General features: G+C 39.3%; 3 protein-coding genes across 3 annotated transcripts in view; 1 reads left to right on the top strand and 2 right to left on the bottom strand.

Annotated features, from left to right (window-relative positions):
• The window catches only part of ivd (isovaleryl-CoA dehydrogenase), an 8,644-nt gene extending 2,962 nt beyond the window's left edge, over nt 1–5,682 (bottom strand). Inside the window, exons 1-9 of the mRNA XM_010788399.1 lie at nt 5,402–5,682; nt 4,158–4,247; nt 3,955–4,006; nt 3,662–3,831; nt 3,476–3,569; nt 2,622–2,752; nt 2,337–2,433; nt 2,109–2,202; nt 1,109–1,190 (exon numbers count right to left, since the gene is read on the bottom strand). Of these exons, the coding sequence (XP_010786701.1) occupies nt 1,109–1,190; nt 2,109–2,202; nt 2,337–2,433; nt 2,622–2,752; nt 3,476–3,569; nt 3,662–3,831; nt 3,955–4,006; nt 4,158–4,247; nt 5,402–5,533 (942 nt within the window). The 5' untranslated portion in view covers nt 5,534–5,682. The remainder of the gene's footprint in view (nt 1–1,108; nt 1,191–2,108; nt 2,203–2,336; nt 2,434–2,621; nt 2,753–3,475; nt 3,570–3,661; nt 3,832–3,954; nt 4,007–4,157; nt 4,248–5,401) is intronic.
• Nucleotides 5,683–6,156: 474 nt separating this feature from the next.
• On the bottom strand, nt 6,157–7,975 carry LOC104960380 (phenylethanolamine N-methyltransferase-like). Its single transcript, XM_010788398.1, has 3 exons — nt 7,810–7,975; nt 6,585–6,795; nt 6,157–6,473 (listed from the first exon to the last, which is right to left on the bottom strand). Exons 1-3 carry the CDS (start codon nt 7,973–7,975, stop codon nt 6,242–6,244), a joined length of 609 nt encoding a protein of 202 aa, XP_010786700.1. The 3' UTR covers nt 6,157–6,241.
• A 799-nt stretch (nt 7,976–8,774) lies between these two features.
• itpka (inositol-trisphosphate 3-kinase A) lies at nt 8,775–19,752 on the top strand. Its single transcript, XM_010788347.1, has 7 exons — nt 8,775–9,469; nt 14,778–14,874; nt 15,690–15,903; nt 16,983–17,187; nt 17,665–17,766; nt 18,263–18,334; nt 18,728–19,752. Exons 1-7 carry the CDS (start codon nt 9,053–9,055, stop codon nt 18,968–18,970), a joined length of 1,350 nt encoding a protein of 449 aa, XP_010786649.1. The 5' UTR covers nt 8,775–9,052; the 3' UTR covers nt 18,971–19,752.
• Nucleotides 19,753–19,794: the final 42 nt, after the last annotated feature.

Genomic DNA, 19,794 nt, shown 5'->3' with positions numbered 1-19,794 from the left:
ACATCCCTGCAGATTTACGCAGACATGTCTCCCACCCTCAGAGTCTCAATTTTCGCGTTCTCGGGGTCCTTTAGTGTCTGAGCACGTATTCGAGACTTCACAGCTAGGCCTGTCAAGATAATTAATTGTGTTGGACGATACATTTTTCTGGAAATTATTGCGATAAACGATAATATTGTCGGCACCTTAATTCAAGTACATCCTTTCAAACATAACTTTTTATTGAACATTCAACATTGCAAATGAAATGTGAAATAATATTAAAATATATAAATTAATAAATAAAACAACCAAAACAATAAATTAAATAGAGTCAGGCTGGAAAACAGAGCTCTCTCTCTCATATATATATATAAATAAATAAATAAATAAATATGAGCACACATTATCTCACAAGCAAAAAAAACCTCCTTAAAACAACAGTCAAGTGTACAGTCCACTGTCAAAGACCCAGATGCCTCAACAGGCCATATCCAAATCTGTTTTTCTCAGTTTTCGAGCAAGGAACACCAACATGTTTGCATTGTCGGGCGGGGGCTCTCCATCTCCAGCTGCCGTGTTTGCTCCCAGCTGGGAAAACGGAATGGGGTGGTTGTGTTTTAGGTGGTTTAAAATGCGTGGTATTGCCTGCTTTTGTCGCTACCTTTTTTAAACCAATGCGACACACCGCCCGGCTCATTCAAGTCCGTAGGTTCGCCTCGTTGATTTGGTTTGAATCCAAAATACTGCCACACCGGAGAATCGAGATGTGTAGTTAGGTTTTGTAACCAATTCCATTTCACTTTAAATTCCCCGCGAGTAAGTCACACGTTGTCTCCCGCTTGTCGCTATATTATTAATTTGGCTGCTACGCTGCTGCACGTGCACGCGGAGTGTCCTGACCTGGCTGTGTGTCAGCCCCGCCCCTCACAGCGCGTCTGGCAGCCACAGCGCTCCAGGCTAAAATGCTGGTCACATCTTTATGTAAACGGCAATTTATCGAGCTCAGAAAAGTTATCGAGTCCATTTTTATTTATCGTACGATAAGTCAATTTATCGATTATCGCGACAGGCCTAATCACGATTCAAACTCTACTTTCTTGTATAAAGAGAAGTCTGATGGTCAAACCTGGAAGTGTCCGATCTTCTGTCCGAAAGCTTCTCTGGTGTGCAGGTAGGGAACAGCGTTGTCCAAAACGGCCTGCATGATGCTGGAAAGTGAAACATTTGTTAAAGTCTTCTGAATAATTCAAACAAGTCTCATAATAGGATATTGAAAAGCAGCTCACATAATGGAACCTGCAGGGTAGAAAACAGAAAACATATGAATGTCACGCTGTTTCCATTAACTGCTGCTACCATTTAAATGTTTGAACAGCATTCATGTTGTTGGTTAGTGTGAATATTTAGCAACTTCTTTTCTGTTTGCAATAATACATTGCACTTGATAAGCAATTGGAAAAAAATAAATAGTGTTTCAATGCTCGCTTTAGAATAATTATCTATGCGCTACAGTAATAACAGTTACATCAAAAGTAAAGACTGCTCATGTTAACGACACACAAACATGCAAAGTAAATGTGCCAGTAGCTTTTTTCAAATGCAGACAAGCCAACTGACAAGTGAACAGTGTTTACATTCACATTTTCACCACAATAAACTTTTAACAGAGATGTAAAAATGTACAATAAGATGTTTTCAATTGATTTATTTGATTGATAATCTAGATTTTGTATGTAATAGACTTGGTAGTTCTGTCATTTGGTGTGATATTTACTTCGTGTTTATATTGTAGTTTTATGTCAATTTTTTTATTTATGCTGTATTTGTATTTATTGCTGTCCTTGTGCTGCTGCAACAATCCAATTCCCCCTCTGGGGATCAATAAAAGTGTATCACATCTTATTTACTATTCAAATCCAAAAGGTCAGACTGATAAGCAATTACTGATGGTAATGAATATGTGAAAGAGATAACAGACAGCACTATAAAACAGTAGCAAACATGACTAAAAGAATACACACAAGGACTCAAAGATGAACTCCAGCATGAGCTCGGGGATGGTAATACAATTTGATATACATCCTCATTTTCGGAAGAGTTTAATATCAATTCTGAAATGAACTTACCCGATGGGCCCTGCTGAAAGCACCAGCCTCTCCAGATCCAAGCCGCTCATCATCACATAAACCCCTTTGTTCAACGGACCAAGGATGTTATTCTCTACGAGGAAACAAATAGAAAATCCAAAGTTAGATGAACATACACTATCAGTTTAAAGGATCATACAGTGAGCCAAAACATGTATTAAAAAAAACAACTGCTATGCTTTACACTGTTGGCCCTTAAACACACACCTGGGATTTTGCAGTCTTCAAAGACCAGCTCACAGGTGTTGGAGCCCCTCATGCCCAGTTTGTCAAGCTTCTGTGCTGTAGAGAATCCAGGCATTCCCTAAAAAAACATGTACAAACTTTTTTTTAAATTGCTGTGATGTACTATTGCATTATTTTGTATTATAATCAATTGATAAAATGCAAGACTGATCCCCAGAACTGACTGCAAAAGTTTAAACCCACAGTGTCCTCTGAGCCACGAGTAAAGCCTGAGACGGAGAAGAATCCATCTTAAATTGGATTTACCTTTTCAACAATAAATGCTGTGATGCCTTTTTGATGGGCCTTGGGATCTGTCTTTGCATAAACAATAAGGACATCGGCATCGGGCCCATTTGTGATCCAGAACTTGTTGCCATTCAGAATATAGTAGTCGTCTGTTAGAAAAACACAAAGTAAATATATAAGTGGAAATCACACTGGAGTTTAAAACCATTTGTCTGGATGCATGATCAAATCTGGAGATGTTAATCATAGGTTAAGAGATGATGTGAGTGCACCTGTTGTTGTGGTTAATTGATCATTAGTTTCTCATTAAAGATTTAAGCTAGGCCACAGCTCAATAATTTATTCTCTTATCCTGGAAGCATCCAAGTCTATTTGGTTAAACCTGTTCAAACACGAATCTATCATTAAACTTAAAATCAAACATAATGCAATGGGATCAGGCCGAATCGGGCCATCTTCAAACTTGCCCTTCCTTTTGAGCTCGACTACACATCTGTGAACTATTGTGACAGAAATGTGCGTGGATGCGATCATGGTGACAAAATCTCTCCTCACAGAACAACATTATTAACAGATAGTGACTTTTCATCTCGGAGAAAATTGAAATTTCAGGCATTTATTCAATGACCATCAAGCACACATTATAGTTTAAACATACAATCAAGCCTTTACTGTATACAGGCACAAGTATATAAAAAACTAACTAAATTAAAAAGATAAGTGTCAGGTGTAGCAGCAGCATAAGGATTTAAATAATTCAGATGAATATAAAAAAATAAAATAATAACTAGAAGTATATGAACTACAAATTAAGATGATGTAAAATAAAAAACTAAATAATAGAAATAACATTTATGCAGAGTTTGTCATACCTTTTTTCTCCGCTTTGAGTCTCATGGATACGACATCAGAGCCGGCGTTGGGCTCACTCATGGCAAGCGCTCCTACGTGCTCTCCTGTCATTAACTGTCAGGAAAACACCATGATGAGCACAAAGAACTTAATCCATCTTAGTTCAACAGTTTATTATGTATAACATGAGCTGTTTTGGTCCAGACCTTTGGAATATATTTCTCCTTCTGTTTCTCGTTGCCGTGGCGCACCATCTGATTGACGCAGAGATTAGAGTGGGCGCCGTAACTGAGAGCAATGGCTGCTGACACTCGGGACATTTCCTCCATCACAATGACATGATCGAGGTATCCCAGCCCTGTACCTCCATATTCCTCTGAGAAGAGATGTTGAGAATACATTCATATTAAACATAACAAAAAAAAGAGAGGACCACTTTCCACCAGCTGTCATTCAACTACTTCAAATCACTGATGGTGTTTTCCTTCAGCTGTCTTACCTGGAGCTGTGATCCCAAGGAGTCCCATCTCCCCCATTTCTAGCCAAAATTTCTGGAGGAGAGACAATGCGAATTGTTACCAAAACAGAAATCCTGCTCTAGGTTAGATGGTAAATTGGCTCACACTCATGACCATCACACCACTTTATTAGCAATTCAACTCGTTCAGAAAACCACAGGTATGATGTGGTGATTCAACTCACCCGCATTCCTGGAAATTCATTTGTCCTGTCGATCTCGTTAGCTTGAGGTGCAAGCTTTTCTGCACAGAATTTACGAACCGCATGCCTGAGCTGTGCAAACAAACAAGAAGAACAAAATACTTTAAAATGATTCATTATTAAAAAGGCACTGAATAATGAAAAAGCAGCCATGTGTTCTGATGTTCCTCCGTCATTTGATTTCATGGCAGAAATGGATTAGCTATATATCTTTATCAAGTGTGCTGTTAGCACTGATCTGTTTGCATCTCACAAATCTATTTATTATTACAATAAGCAGTATTTATTCCACTGTACAGTACTTCATTTTACATGATGTACTTGTTTATCTTACTCTATTTACATAAATATAGACTCCTGCATTTACTTGGTCAATTGCAACATTATCTGCAAAATGTAGCTTATAGTATTTTATTTGACATACAGTTCACTTCTCCTGCATTACTTATAATCTTGCACTATTTTATTGCTAATCAATTTATTCAAGCACTATTTGTATTGTTTTATGTCATTGCCATAACTACACCGTAGTGTGCATATAACAATAAAGCCTTTGACTCTTCTCGAATCTTGTTGATGTCACTTTGGTAAGACATCTCACAATCATGCATACATCGGTTAAATGATTGTTCAGGTTTATTCATAATATTCAGGACTGGAGGAGAGCCACTCTTACCCAATCAAATCCTTTATATGAAGCACACCCCCTGCTCTGCTACCAGCTAATGCCCTGATTCTCTCTTTTAGTTTAAAGCATTACTAACCTGCTGTCCCCATTAGTTGGGTTGATATTTCTTGATTGGAAAGCATGTTTCAATGAGCCGTTCACCTTTCACCAACTTTCCCTAGGAGAACTTAGCTGGTGGCTAGCAAGGCGAATATTGGTAAATAAAGCTGGTTACGCTTAAACAAATGCACTTTGAAAGGGCCACTTGCTGAAGCGATTATACAAGTGCAAAACAAAAATAATTCAGACTAATATTAGGTTGATGTTTAGTGTGAAACATCTGTTTGCTAGGTGGTTAGCTTAGCAGGGTCGGCTAATATGAAGGTCTCCTTAACTGCTAATGTTATGTTATGTCATCACCTCATATGCGTAACGTCCTTAAACCCTTCACTGTTGACTGTTAAACTTCATAAAACATACTTTAGTTGTGTGATAATGTGACTGTTTTTTTCTTTTTCAGCCAGCTGATAAGTGAACTTTGTGTGTCAAGTTAGCTAACCTGTATCTGGTCGTCGGTGAGCCCGTTCACCACATCATCCACCGGGATGGCAGCCCCGGAGCAGCCTCTCCTCGCTACCGCGGGGACGGACAGCCTGGAGCCGAGGCGGAGAGCGTTTCTGACGGCAAACATGGTGCTGCTCGCAGACTGACAGATACAAGGATAGAACAAGAAACACCAACTTTACACCTTGTCTGACCGTGGACTAGCTTCTCCTGAGAGGTCTCACTCTGCTGTCACCACAACCGTCTTTTTCTTTCCGTTTGTTGGCGCTTGGTAAACCAGTGTATTGGCGCATTAACGCCCCCTGCTGGACTGGGGTACTTTACATCGAGTGGAGAAAATAAAGTAAAGTATATTTAATTTATTTATATTTCAATTAGTTGTACTTTATTATGTGTCTCCCAATGTATGTATGAATAACCTTCTCTTTCAATTATTCTCTTCCCACTCAAATGTAACTTCAGTTTTCTCCATGTTGTAATTACTTCCTGGCACCACACTTGATAGGTAGGCTAGTACAATTATTTTAAATACATTTGTATTTTATTTAACTTCAGTACCGAAAAGTGATTGAAAAGAAAAGGAACTGAATGTGTTCCAGTGGTTTCAACCTCGGGTATACATTAAGTGTCAGAATTGAAGTGAGACTTGAGACATAGGATAATAGTGACATTTATTGTGAACACAATAATACAGGACAAACTTATACCACCAAGCATTTAAAACACTTCCAATAATAAAGGACATTGATTGAATCATTTCAGATTATTTAAGTTTAAAATAAGATAGTAAAATCTTAAATTTCCTATTATTACATTTTGCCACTTAACTCTCTCTTTAATCCTTCATTGCCTTTGCAAAAAACACGCCAGAAACGTCGTCCACCCCCACCCGCATGTCCTGAGGCAGCGTGTAAACCTCCAGCCTGATCAGAGTGAAGCCCATCTTCTTCAGACTGGCACACACCTGGGCCAGTCTGTGGGGGGGCCAGGGCTGTGCACGTTCAACATAGAGAACGTCCGAGACAACTGAACGCAGCCGAGCAGCTTTCTCTGTCCACGCTGAGGGCCTGATAAATCACTAAATCAAACACTGAAAAATATGTAACGGTATAATACTGAATGAATATCACATCATGTTTTGCAATATTACACAAAAGTTAGGGAGGAAAAATTCATACTGTCGGCCTTCCAGCATGCAGGCATGCTTCAGGAATGGAGTCCAGTCCAGGGCGCTGTCCTCTGCGTTCCTGAGCCAGCGCTTCAGCTCCTGTTGGTTGACCTCTAGGAAGTCGGTAAGGATCACTTTGTTGAAAATTTCACAGCCACTCATAACCTGGTACAGGGTAGAACCTGACCCGATGTCCACCAGCAGCTCACCACTCACATCACCTGGGAGGACACATAAAGAGGAGAAGGAGGTGAAGCCACCAAACTTTAGATTCAATTAGGGAGAACTCTTATTCATTTATCTTAAAGGTGTTATTTCTCATCACTAATCCAAGCATCCTTCTAAAGGCGTTCCCTAAATCTCACATCTCAGATTTTAAACAAACTTGACCTGAAAACATGTCCATTCTTCAAATATTTGCATTAACCAACATATTCGTTTTAGCACACCCAACAATCACACCTTTCTCAAAGCTAAAGTCAGCAAGGCTGGATTACCAACTTGGCAACGTTGGTGACAGAGTTGGGTTTTTGTCCAGGTTTTGTCACACAAAAACACCTTTGTTAGTTTCTCTGCTATGTGTTTATACTGTTGGAGAGGGCATGGCAAGGTTTATGTGTACAGAGCTCTAGGCTTGTCATATATATTCTCTTGGGTGAACTGTAGCTGATTGGTGGATATATACAAATAGTGCAACAAGCCCTGGGGGTTAACAGGGGCTTACAACTCAATTTTGCTCCGGGCCCCCTTGTGAACCTGCATAAACACATTTTAATTTACAACAGTAATTCCATTTCACATATTTACTCTACAGGGATTCTTTAGGTATGCGTCTAACATCTGGTTAAATCTCGCCTCTCATTTTACAACAGAATGTTTTTTTTTCACATATTAACCTACTCCACTTAAAGCAGAGCAGACCAATTAAACTGCCTAAGCATTCAATTTTAAAATATATAACACTGATAAACACAAAGCCGACTTAAAACTTTACTTTTGATTGATTACCTCTACAAGTTTCAAGAGTCTGCTTCCATATTTTTTAATAAATAGGAATAAATGGCTCATTGGAATGGTGGAGTAAGACATCCAAGTCCCAAACATGATTTTTGAAAGAGGACACAAAACTTGCAAACATATTCGTGTGATGCTTTAACACTAACACACAAAAGGCCTATATATGCATTTTCTATTCTGCACATATTTGAAGCATCTTTGTAACCCCTTTGTCTCACCTTCAGTGAAAGCTCTGTGCAGGCATCCCATTTTCCAGAGCAAAACGCTGTCCTTATTCTCAAAGTCAGCCCCTGGTGGAGTGTAGTTGTACTGCAGATAGGCCGCAGGGTCAAAGCCTTGGTAGGTGGCTGCCATGGCCGCAACTCCATCCTCTTTTCCATCCATTATCACTCTTTGACTGACTTTAACTTCAGGGCCCACCCTTTATAAACCCCGCCTTACCCCTCCCACCTCACCTAAACGTAACATCACTTGTTTGCTCAGGGCCCACTCAAAATAACTTGGCAAATGCAATTCTGATCAAAAGTTTGAAAAGATATTAATGTTTTGGTCTTTCTCTTCATAATGGCAATTTCACACAGAGGAATAAAAAATAATTCAAATAATTTATTCCAAAAATGTAGTGTTTACAAGTGAAATCCTTTTGGCCCCAGAAGAAGAAGAAGAATTACATTATTTAACTTCCATTTAGCCAATTTCCCTAGTGTACTGTAGCTGTAAAGTCTACAAGGCCCGAAATACAACAAAGGAAACCAGTCAATTAAAGATCATTGAGTTGTTCAATCTTTAAAGAAATTAATCTAGGTTTCATAAAGCTCGCCCTCTAGTGGCCATTTAGGAGGGAGAAATATTTTTATTTTAAATAAATGACACCATTTAGTAAAAATATAGATTGAAGATTTTGAACATGTGTTTATGCAGGTAGGATTCATGTATTTGTGTAAAATGTGAAGAAGCAACTACTGTAAAACATGTTTTATATGATAATGCCTGTGTGGCTGCTTGTTAAACTACTGCCTTTTAATCTGAAGGTATATTAATATCATTGTGATTTAAAGGCATATTCCCGTTAGAGTGAGATTAATGTAGAAGCCTATTTTCATGCTCAAGGGAAAAAATGTGTTTACCTTTACAAGACTGAACCTGTCAGCTGGTTTAACTCTACAGTCAGGAAGCGGAGAGGCATTGCGGAAGATAATAATCCTTCTACGGTTGTGTAGTGCGCCGGTGCGCGTGAGTGTTTAACCGCGTAAACGCGCGAGCCAAGCCACCAGCAGAGAGGGGTTCCCCTTTCCAACATCACGCGCAGAGCAGAGAGGCTATCAGAGAGTTGTTTTAATGTGTGACAAAGGACAACAAACACGAGGAAGTATCTCTGAGGATCGACTGAATACAACTAATACTGAACTTTCGGGAAAGTGAAATGACCAGATTTGAAGGTTGAAGTGCTTCAGGTCTCCAATGCCCAAAGAGTGCAGGAGGAAGAGCTCCAAGGACTTCGGTCTTTCTGGGACTTCATTTACAGAGGGGTCGCGTTCAGAGCGAAGGGCAGCCGGGAAGGCACAACAGATTTGCGATGATCTCGTTCAGAGAGCCGCTCAAATCACCGAGTCGTCCTCAGGCAGAGCGCCGGCTGTGATGGACTCTCCCCGGGTACCGCAGGTCACCATCACCCCGGAGGGAGGCGGCTCCTCCAGGGAGATGCAGCAGGAGGACTGGGATGAGGATGTGGACGGAACCCTGCGCAGGAAACTGTCCAACTCCTCCATCTCCTCCACAGGCTCTTCTCTGGTGGAGTCCGAGGATGATATACTCAGCGACAACGAGAGCAAAAGCAAAGGCATCATCACTTTAGAGCATCTGGGGGACTCTGGAGAGGTGAGGCAACTGCAAACACATAAAGATATATATCAAGACTTTAAGAGGGCCATTAAAGGGGTTCCCCAGTAAAGGTTTTCCAGCGAATCATGCCACTCTAGTTTATGGTTTGTCCTAGTTAAAGTGTAGAACATAATTCGATACAATCTGTTGCCTCCTTGTATAAATGAATACAAAAATGTATAGGTGATTACATTTTTGAATAAACTACAGCAAATGTCTGGAGCATCCTAGGACAAGTGTGTGCTAATTATTGTCATATGCATGCTCAACCAGTGTTGAAGAAAATATGACAATCACACAAGTTCAAAAGATTTCTAGAAAAGTGCACTATTTAAATCTTTAATGTATATTAACCAAAGTAATATTTTTGTGGCAGAGAGGCGTCAGTAATTGCAAATGAATAATCTGTGATGTAAACAAGTTTCAATGTAATGTAGTAAAAGTGAATTGTTTGCATGGTGGGGCAGGAAAGGATGTCTGCATCCCCCTATAATGATCCAGTTACAGTAAAAAGTTGATGATTTGAAAACAGTGAAGCACAGCATCTGATAAACAGCAGTCAGCAAACTACTTCCTCTCAGAGGACCACAGGGACCTCTGACTGCAGAGGGGAGCCAATTACAGTGTTAGTATTTGTTAGCTTGATTGATGTTTTAAGTCCCATAAAAAGCATGTTTTACAAGTGAGTTCAGCAGTATTGGGGATTAGTCACTTCTACTAAGTTATTTTTGTATCTGTTCTGCTCTTAGGTATGCTGTTTGAGATCTGGGATATTTCAGTTGTCAGAGTGATACTCTCCTCTTGTTGCTTAAGATTATGTCCGGTGAAAGATTAAACAACTGTGAGATCCTTGCTAGAGAGCGCAGGATAATCTTTGAGGAAATGTGATTGTCCCCATTGAAATCACATTATCCCTGCTTATGTTTAATGGCTTATCAGAGCCTCTCACATCACCTTAATGATCCCCGGCGCTGTTAAGACAACATGAAGAAGCCACTGAAAGCTTGATGACCTTTGCTGTGAGGAAACATGACACGTCATTTTGTTTACAGCAGATTATCTTAAAGGGCACATGGTACAAATTGTTAATAAGAATCACAGCCTCAATAATCACTATTTTGAAAACAGTCATTTACTTTTATATCAATAATGACTATACTTATGTTAAATATGTTGTTGAATATAATACTTACATTATACCAAATGTTTCTTAAAATTTGTAATGGATAAATTCTTAATTTTAATCAAGTCTTCTGCACTTCTCCGCATTCTGCCAGTAGCTTTAAAACATTAACTTTTAATCCAGTTACAGGCCACACTTTTACCACATTTTGAGAGAAACAAGCCAAACAAGCGTTAGCCTTGAGCTATGTGCCTTTACTAACAAAACACTGAAAACAGAAAGTTAAACTGCTTTTTTATACTTCTGTTTATACCAGTTTCTTCCCCTGGTCAGTTTGTTTCAGAGAGGAGAATAATTCGGCTGCTTGCAAAAATATCCTGAACAATGATTATGAGATATTTTTTTAGAGGGGGAGCTGACTGCAATGAAACACTCCTATGGGCCCCTTTTAAGTTTGTTAGAAAACTACATATTGTACGATTAAGTGTACATGTCATTAAAAATAATAGAAATTAATGTGCGTGTTAAATGTCAGGTCATGGTTTGGTGCTGTAATGCCTGACCTTTATGACTCTGCGTCCCTCCTTCAGCAAACAGACAAGTGTTGAAGGATCGGCCTTTACTTCAATACACTCTGAGGGTGAACATTTATTTGACATTCAAGACTTTTTAGTCGTGGGCCGAGAAGTCTGAGTCTTGTTGAACATTCAAATAGAGCAGTTTAATACCTTTCAGAAGCACACATTCTTGATATTCTACCGAAAAAACGTGCATTTAGTGTGATTTAGTGGGAAGTGTGATGGTACTAGTGAGTCACCATTGGTTTCTGCACTTACAGCACAACCTGCTTTTTGTCTAAACCAGTCCCTGCATGAGATTCAGGTTCAGACTGTCATTGGGTGTGTGTGTTTGTGTGTTTTAATCGTGCCGCTAGTTCTCTTTGCCTTCTCCATACAAAGTCTGTAGCTGTCACTTTATTTTAAACAGACTGAATACACATTGCCTGTTTAGCCTGTGTGCAAGTGTGTGAGAAAGAGTCACACTGTCCATCAAGCGTGGCTCAGTGTGAAGGTTTTCCAAATAAAACTCCATTCTGGCACTTTAAGGCCTTGCACTTTTAAATGGAAATATGCTGCTGGTGACACCTCGGTTACACTTTTATGCTTCTGCCCACACATCAACACCCACACACACTCACACACCCAACACAGACACACAAAGTGCAGCACAAGCTCACATGTTATTGTGTAATATGTTTTTCTGTGGTCAATAATAACCAAACTGTGGCCTTTGACATTTAACAACGCCACACTTCAGGAAGTCAATCACACTGTGTATCAGCACTAAGCTTTTGCCAGTTCACGCTTTTAAAGCATGTATTCTAGAGATAAAGGTCCAATGGAGCAAAGTTCTTTCAATATAAATGCAACAAAGAGCATTTGCTTGTGATTGCAGCATAATTCATTTCATCATCTTGCAGTGGTTTGAATCTCATTTGCATGTCAAGGTGACACTTAGCGTACCGTGGAAAAACAATGTTTGGCTGGGCGAGTCACATCGACTCTCTGTTGTTTTCCTCAGTCCTTTGAAATGAATTGTTGGGAATTGGTAATGTTTGCTCTCAGTTGTGTGTGTTGGCGCCGTTCATAACTTCCCCAAAGGCTCGGATCAACACTGTTGTATAGACTCAGTGTTGAAGAGAAAGCAAACATTAGACTAACACAACAGAGCATTTGTGTGGAATTTATATTAGGTTGTGGTTAAAAGTAACTATGTACATTCACTCAAGTTCTGCACAACTTTGAGCTGCTTTTATTTGAATATTCCTATTTTCTGCCCTTTTTTACTTCTGCTTTATGGCATTTCAGAGGGAACTATTGGACTTTTGACTCCCCTACTTTGATATATGGCTACTATTAGAATTAAGACCGAACTATGAAAAACATATCATAAGCTTCATTCATTCATTAAAGAATCAGAAACACAACAAATGTAAAGGATTTATTCAGTGTTTCTCAACACATTTGACCTGTGATACCTCATAAAACAACAGTGTGTAATTGAGGCCCCTTGTATTTTTCCTGCTGCCAAGAGTGCTGAAATGTTTAATATTGTACTAAGTACAGTATTATTGATGAACTCTGCTTTGTACAGTTCTTGAGAGTGAAACCAGTATTATTCCTAAGTGTTATCAGTTCAATCTCTTGTGGTTTCTGTCATCACGGCTGGCTGGGGCACCATGGCGTGTAAAATATAAATATATATGAAACTCAGAGATTCCATTGCCTCTCAGTCTGTGCATAAGAATTAACGCCACATGATAAAACAAACTTGTATCTCTTTTTTCTATTTGTTCTTGGCTTCCTATAGCTATACACAATATCATTTTAGTACACATTACTGTGTATGATTATCAGTGCGACAAATAGTGTGATTTAAAAATGTTCATGAGTTTGTAACTCACAGTTAATAAGATAAGATAAATAGTGATCCCAAATGGGGATTTATTTTCGTCACAGCAGCATTAGCTTGCACTAATGTACATTCCCAAAGATATTGAAGCGACTGTTTTTTTGTGTATATTGATGTTGTGTTTTTATCTTAATGTGTTCATATGTATACATGTGTCTGTTGATTATGTATATATAGGATATAGATTTTAATATATATGTCTTTTTGTATTCGGGATTGTGGGAAAATGGTATTTCGATCTCTCTGTCTGTACACACAAACGGAAAGATTGACAATAAAGATGACTTTGACTTTGATAAAAAAACAACAAGGCATTGCACATTATTATAAATTAAAAAGAGTAGAAAATAAACAACTATAAAATAGAAACATTTCAAAAATAGAAATAAGAACAGCACTAAGGTATAGAAAGTTGACCGTGAAATACAAATCTGTAAACTATCTGACAAAGAAAACACTATTGAAGGACCAATTTACAGCTAAAAAAATATAAAAGTAGGATATTATCTACATTAAGTGTGCAAGGAATTCAATATAAATAAAAAATGTACACAGTATCTGCCGGTGTCCACTGACAAGCCAATAAACACCCTCACAATTGGATATGATCCGTGAAGTAGTAGCACCATAGTAAGTGAAGTGTATCCCCTGACATTTACCAGACTTGGTGTGCTGCGGCAGAGCTTTGTGTTTCATGAACACACAGTCCCTGTTTCATTTCCTGTTTCAATCAGAACACAGAATAAAATGACCTCTGCAAAGCCTCAAGATAGGATCACAACAACACGTACTTCTTTCCCTCTCCTACGTCTAGGAGGTTGTTCATGCGTGTGTATTTTCCTTATGATTATGTTTGAGATTATTGTAAAGAAATATATCCCTCTCAATGTTTAAGTGTGTGTTATTTGAGATTTAGTCTTGGAGGGAATAAAGCAAGCAGTTCTCCAGAAGTGTGAAGAACTACAGTGTCTCTGTGAAATATGCAAGCTGTTCCTGTGTTTTTCTGTGTGTGTGGATATGTGATGTTTGCATAGCAAGAGACAGAGGAAAAAAGGAGAAAGCAAACCTGCAATGAGAGGAGTCCTCAAACAAACAACCATGAAAGAATAAACATCCCAGCCGAGTAAATATAATTTGCCCATCAGTAATCTTTTTTATTTTGCTTTGTTCAGGATTCAGTGCATAATTTGATTTGTTGCAGTCATACAGTATGACACCGAACAATTCAGACTTTGCTGAGTGGCAATCAAGATGCCAGCAGCAAGCGCAATGTCACCCTTGATTATTCTGTGTTAAACCTTCATATTTTCCCATAAAAAAATGCAATCTGACTGCAGATGACAAATGTTGCATGTTTAATTCAGTGGGACATTTTTATACTTCAAGATAAAAGCAATATAACCAGGAAACTGATTTTAGATAGTGGATTTTTACCCACACTAAGCAGTAGATGCTGAATAGAGATGTCTAGTGCAGATTCAATTACCTAGATTAGGGTTTCATGCAGTGGAAAACTAAACGGCTGGCATCAGATTAACTGCATATAAACACTTTTTATTCAAACAGTGAAGGATGGACAAGGTCAGCACTTCTTCATGTTCTCAAATAATTGATATGGAGGACACAGGATAAAAACTGTACTCGCCGCTTTACCACATGTCTATTTTGTTCTATTATATTTACTTCTGTGTGCTTGCATGTGTTCTCCAGAGCAAGCCGTGGTGGAAGTTGAAGACGGTCGTCCACTGGCCCTTCAGCGCTACGCAGAGGAGAAAACTAAATTGGGTTCAGCTAGCCGGGCATAAAGGTATGACTTGTTCAGATCAGTTGTTTAACTTCTGTGACAGCTTTAATGAAAAAGAGAAGGTGCGGGTAAGAGGTCGGGGATTGTCCCCACGATGGATGGAAATACTTAATTTGACCCTGCAACCAGGGTTGTTATTCTTTATTTTGACGTTTAAATTTCTAGATCAGTTTTTAATTCGTTTTTTGCAGGTCCAACTATAATGTCTGAGAATGATGTAGCTGCATTCACCTACAAGATATATGGTTGGAGAGCTTTGTAGAAATGGCATTAATGTTTAATCTTCTCGCTACTTAAATGTGTCCGATGTAAAACAGTTCTGGCAAAGCCACTTCATTTCTGTGGGTAATGTCACGAGAGCTGCTGGAAATTCATGCTGTTTCCTTTTTTCAACAGCGATACATTACATGTTACTTGTTAGACGCTTTTATCCAAAGCGACTTACATACTCAATACTGTGGGCAATTCCCACAGGAGCAATTTGGGGTGAAGTGTCTTGCCCATAACGACATGCAGACTGCAGTGGGGTTTGAACCTGTGACCCCTTGATCCGAACACCAACATCCACTGCGCCACACGCCTCCTATACATTATAGCTAAAAAAAACTAAAACTAAAATAAATGTATGTTCATGTTGTTTAACTTTTCCCCCCCACTTTATTGTTCTATTGTTTAGTTTTAATTTTAGTAATGAAAACAATCCCCTCTGCAGCAGAAAAACATGGATTCAAAAAGGATAAACTAGTCATTATGAGTCATTTCTAGCATTTCATTCCTAATGTTTGTAAAAGCAACCTGAAATCTTCTTTTTATCTCAGGGAACTTCAGAGCAGCAGACGAGGGCAACATCCTGAAGAAGTTCTCTGAGAACGAGAAGCAGTGTTTCGAGAAGCTAAGAGATGACGTGCTGCTCCCGTTCGTGCCCAGTTTCCACGGTGTTGTGGAAAAAGATGGAGAGTCTTTCCTTCATATGACTGACCTCCTGTCAAACTTTGACCTCCCCAATGTTATGGACTGCAAGATGGGAGTGAGGTAAGAAAGTAAGGTATACATTGAATTACTTATATTAGAGATTTACGCATATATTCTATAATTATAACCTTCGTTTTTCAACACGTGAAACGGTTTTGTAGTTTATTTCTCAGAATGAATAAGCAGTATGTGCCGCCTAAAGTATGTTTGCTCTACAAGGGAACACCTGTTGTAACTGCAGGCTATATGCTTGGCTTCCTGCCGCAGCGGGCGGGGTGCCTCAATGCGCTATGTGCACAGGACACACACACACACACACACACACACACACACACACACACACACACACACACACACACACACACACACACACACACACACACACACACACACACACACACACACACACACACACACACACATGAATGTACTGTACATGCACATGTAGAGGTCCCTGATAACTATTTCCAGTTTAACATGCATTGCACACATGCGCTAAACTAACATACACATTACGATACACACTTGAAGTATTATTATATTGCCTGCTTAGCCTTTCTGTGCGTTTATGTTTCAAAGGCTACACACACACACATATATACACAAACAAACACTAACTAAGGGTGTCCCTGGAGACTCCCCTTTCATCAAAAACACTCACACCACAATGTTGCAAAACCGCTAAGTTGCACTCAGACACGCACTCAGACTTTCACACAGTTGAACGCTGAATGCTGGATTCTCCTCTCAGCTTCCCTCTTCAGCAGAGAGGAAGTGAAGCTCACAAACTGAAACTGAAATCCACATCTGCTTGCACCATACTGTGTGGTATGAAAGAATACAAAGTGTGAATGCGCTGCTGAATTTCATACAGTATGTTGCCTTCAACAGAGTAGTTCAGTTTGGGCATTTTTATACAATGGTCAGCTGATTGATGTTTAAAAAGGATCTCTCTGGTTTAAGTGCAGCAGGAGAGTTTATTTCATTGCTAAGTTCTTGTATCTTAATAACTAAGGGTGCAAGACAAACCCTGAAAGTAAACACGGTTTAATATTTACTTAAATGCAGAGAACACTTAGCCAGTAGTGTGTAAACATGCACCTCCTTCACCTGAGGCCTCATTCCTCTTGCTTTTTCAGGACGTACTTGGAGGAGGAGCTGGTCCGGGCGCGGGAGCGGCCCAAGCAGAGAGAAGACCTGTACAGGAAGATGGTGGAGGTGGACAGTGAGGGGCCGACCCCCCAGGAGCATTCTCAGCGCGGGGTCACCAAGCCTCGCTACATGCAGTGGAGGGAGAGCATGAGCTCCACCAACACCCTGGGCTTCAGAATAGAAGGGATCAAGGTAGAGGGACATGTCATTAGTGGTATTCATTGGATACATTAAAATACACTTAAACCGTTGAACAAGGCCCTATAAAGCTATAATTGAAAACATGAGCACCATCTCCAATCAATCACAAATCATTATCATGATGTGTCTAAGCTGAAATACTTGATATGATGATTGTTGTATTATCCATCGGTCATATGGCCATATGTAATACGAAAAGGATTCCAATCTGCTAGATTTATTTACAGTAAATACAAGTATTGTTGAAAGTGTATTAAGTAATGTTTTGGTGAAGTAGTGAGACTAAGTCGATTAGAGACTTGGACTATCCTGCTGTATAAGTTGTGTGTGAGTTTGTTAACTGATGATTTGATGTTATGAAATGTGTTATTCCTTTAAACTAAATGTATTTATTTAAAGAATGTTCATACATTCAGTCCAATCTGAGGCAAAAAGTATTTTTATTATGTAATATTTCCTCTTTTTCAGAAATCTGACGGCACATGTCGCACTGATTTCAAGAAAACCCAATCGAAGCAGGATGTTGTCCAAGTGTTCAAGGACTTTGTCGGAGGGAACCCCGACATCCTAGTACGTGGCAGTCACTTTGCTTCTGCACACGTTAGCTTTTTATTCATGCATATAAAGACAAACATAACCTTACTGTCGTATACACAAGGCGGTCACACAGGCATTACCTGGAACACAACACTAACTGCAAACACACCTGTTGAGTAAGCTCTCATATCCTGGTTCTGACAAATATACATTATTTTTAATACTTATCACTCAGTCCTTACACTAAGGTCAAATGTCACTGTGTGTGCTGCTGTGTGCATGTATGTGTGACAATTAAAGAGGTTTTCATCCTCCGATTTCGATAAGGTTGGTGGACAGATAATGATAAAAGCCTAAATAGTAAATAAAAATACACACAGTCAGAGTCCGTAATGCTGTTTGAGTTTTCTATTATAGTAGGACACACTCTATACACCCTGTTAGCTGCAACAGTTAATTATAATTTAAGACTGCTTGTAATGTTAGTATTTTACAATCTGCTCATCACTGTTTTTCTCTTCTCACTCAGAAGTCTTACCTGAGCAGACTCAAGGAGATCCAGCAGGCCCTGAAGACGTCAGAGTTCTTCAAGCAACACGAGGTGAGACCGATCTAAAAACATGATGGCAAATTAAAGCATCAAAAATGAACTCTTAAAACAACTGTTGTAGGAACTAAAGCTCAACTTAAGGGATTGAACACCAACCCTTCAAAAGATCTGAATGTGAATGATGTACCACTGTCTTAACACCATCAAAAATACTTTAAGCTAACCAGTCCACTCTTTATTTATATACGTGTTATCTGCACTGTGCCTTTGGTATTGTAACAATTGAAGGACAAACAGAGGATGTCTGATTCTGATCTCTCCGGTGAAGAACGAGCTAATTGACAACAAAAAAACACACTGTTGTGTTTTCCCTCATCAGAATGAATGTTCGATTAGAAGAGGGAAAAGGAAAGGCTAATATGAAAACCGTCTTGTTTTCTATAGGTTATTGGCAGCTCTCTCCTCTTTATCCACGACCACAAGAGCAATGCACAGGTGTGGATCATTGACTTTGGAAAGACGACAGCGTTACCGGAGGACCAGACGTTAAATCACGACATTCCCTGGCAGGAAGGCAACCGGGAGGACGGATACCTGTGGGGGCTGCAAAACCTCCTTGACACTCTGAAGTCTGTCAGCAATGAAGAGTCCTTCAGCTCAGTTACCAAGGAGACAGGCTGTCAGTGACCCGTGACCTATGGGAAGTCAAACTAACGGACAGAGAGCCTCTGAGGGAGGTTTCATACATGTAGATTTGCCTGGGTGCTGGATGATAAATGTTAAAAAAGTGCATACATGCTACAAGAAAGAGCATTGTATTACTCTGATAAATCCACTGATAGAAAAGACACGATTAACAGAGAGGAGCAGAGAATTTGTCACTAGTTACTGAAAGATTGAGCAAATGAACTGACACTAATTCAACTTCCTACAAAATGAACAGAAGTGAAAGTGTAGGGATATGCATTTTAGTTTCAGGGTGACACGTGAAACACGACTTAAAAACAAGGAGTAGGTAAGCAAAGTCCTAAATCCTCCTTATTACCATCTAACCCCTCAGTCATAATGTTACATCTGCAAGTGTGACATTAAAGGGGAAATTCTGTGTGGTGTTAAACTCACAGATATATATAACTACAAGTAGTACTGCATGATGATTAGTTTGAACTGTTCTGACAAACTTTTTTACTACGTATCAATTTATATTTCTTTCATTGATTGTAATCAAACTTGTAATTATTTTTTCCTTTCTTGTTCTAGCACATTTGTGCAAGTGTAAAGAATGAAAATGTATATCAAATTAAAAATAGCAAATACTCCATCCATCCTTCTTTTACCGCTTGTCCGAGTACAGTAGCAGATCCAGTAGAGGGCCCCAAACCTCCCTTTCCCTGGCCACATCCACCAGCTCTGACTGGGGGACTCGAAGGGCAAATACTGTTCGTTTTTATTCTTAATAGTAGAACACTATTGTGGTATTTTAGTATGTTAGTAAGGAGTGAGCTCACATC

The sequence above is a fragment of the Notothenia coriiceps genome, unplaced genomic scaffold (genome assembly GCF_000735185.1).
Source record: "Notothenia coriiceps isolate Sejong01 unplaced genomic scaffold, NC01 NC01_scaffold00031852, whole genome shotgun sequence".
NCBI classification, from domain to species: Eukaryota; Metazoa; Chordata; class Actinopteri; order Perciformes; family Nototheniidae; genus Notothenia; species Notothenia coriiceps.
This window is presented reverse-complemented; position numbering and strand designations above follow the sequence as displayed.

Bases quoted from the DNA above. Each gene is read 5' to 3' on its own strand.
- itpka (XM_010788347.1), top strand. From the start codon at position 9,053: ATGCCCAAAGAGTGCAGGAGGAAGAGCTCCAAGGACTTCGGTCTTTCT. The intron at 14,875-15,689 runs GTATGACTTGTT...TTTTTATCTCAG, and splicing joins TCAGCTAGCCGGGCATAAAG to GGAACTTCAGAGCAGCAGAC. The intron at 15,904-16,982 runs GTAAGAAAGTAA...TTGCTTTTTCAG, and splicing joins GACTGCAAGATGGGAGTGAG to GACGTACTTGGAGGAGGAGC.
- LOC104960380 (XM_010788398.1), bottom strand. From the start codon at position 7,975: ATGGATGGAAAAGAGGATGGAGTTGCGGCCATGGCAGCCACCTACCAA. The intron at 6,796-7,809 runs GTGAGACAAAGG...GTGTCCTCCCAG, and splicing joins GCACAGAGCTTTCACTGAAG to GTGATGTGAGTGGTGAGCTG. The intron at 6,474-6,584 runs GTATGAATTTTT...GTGATTTATCAG, and splicing joins TGCATGCTGGAAGGCCGACA to GCCCTCAGCGTGGACAGAGA.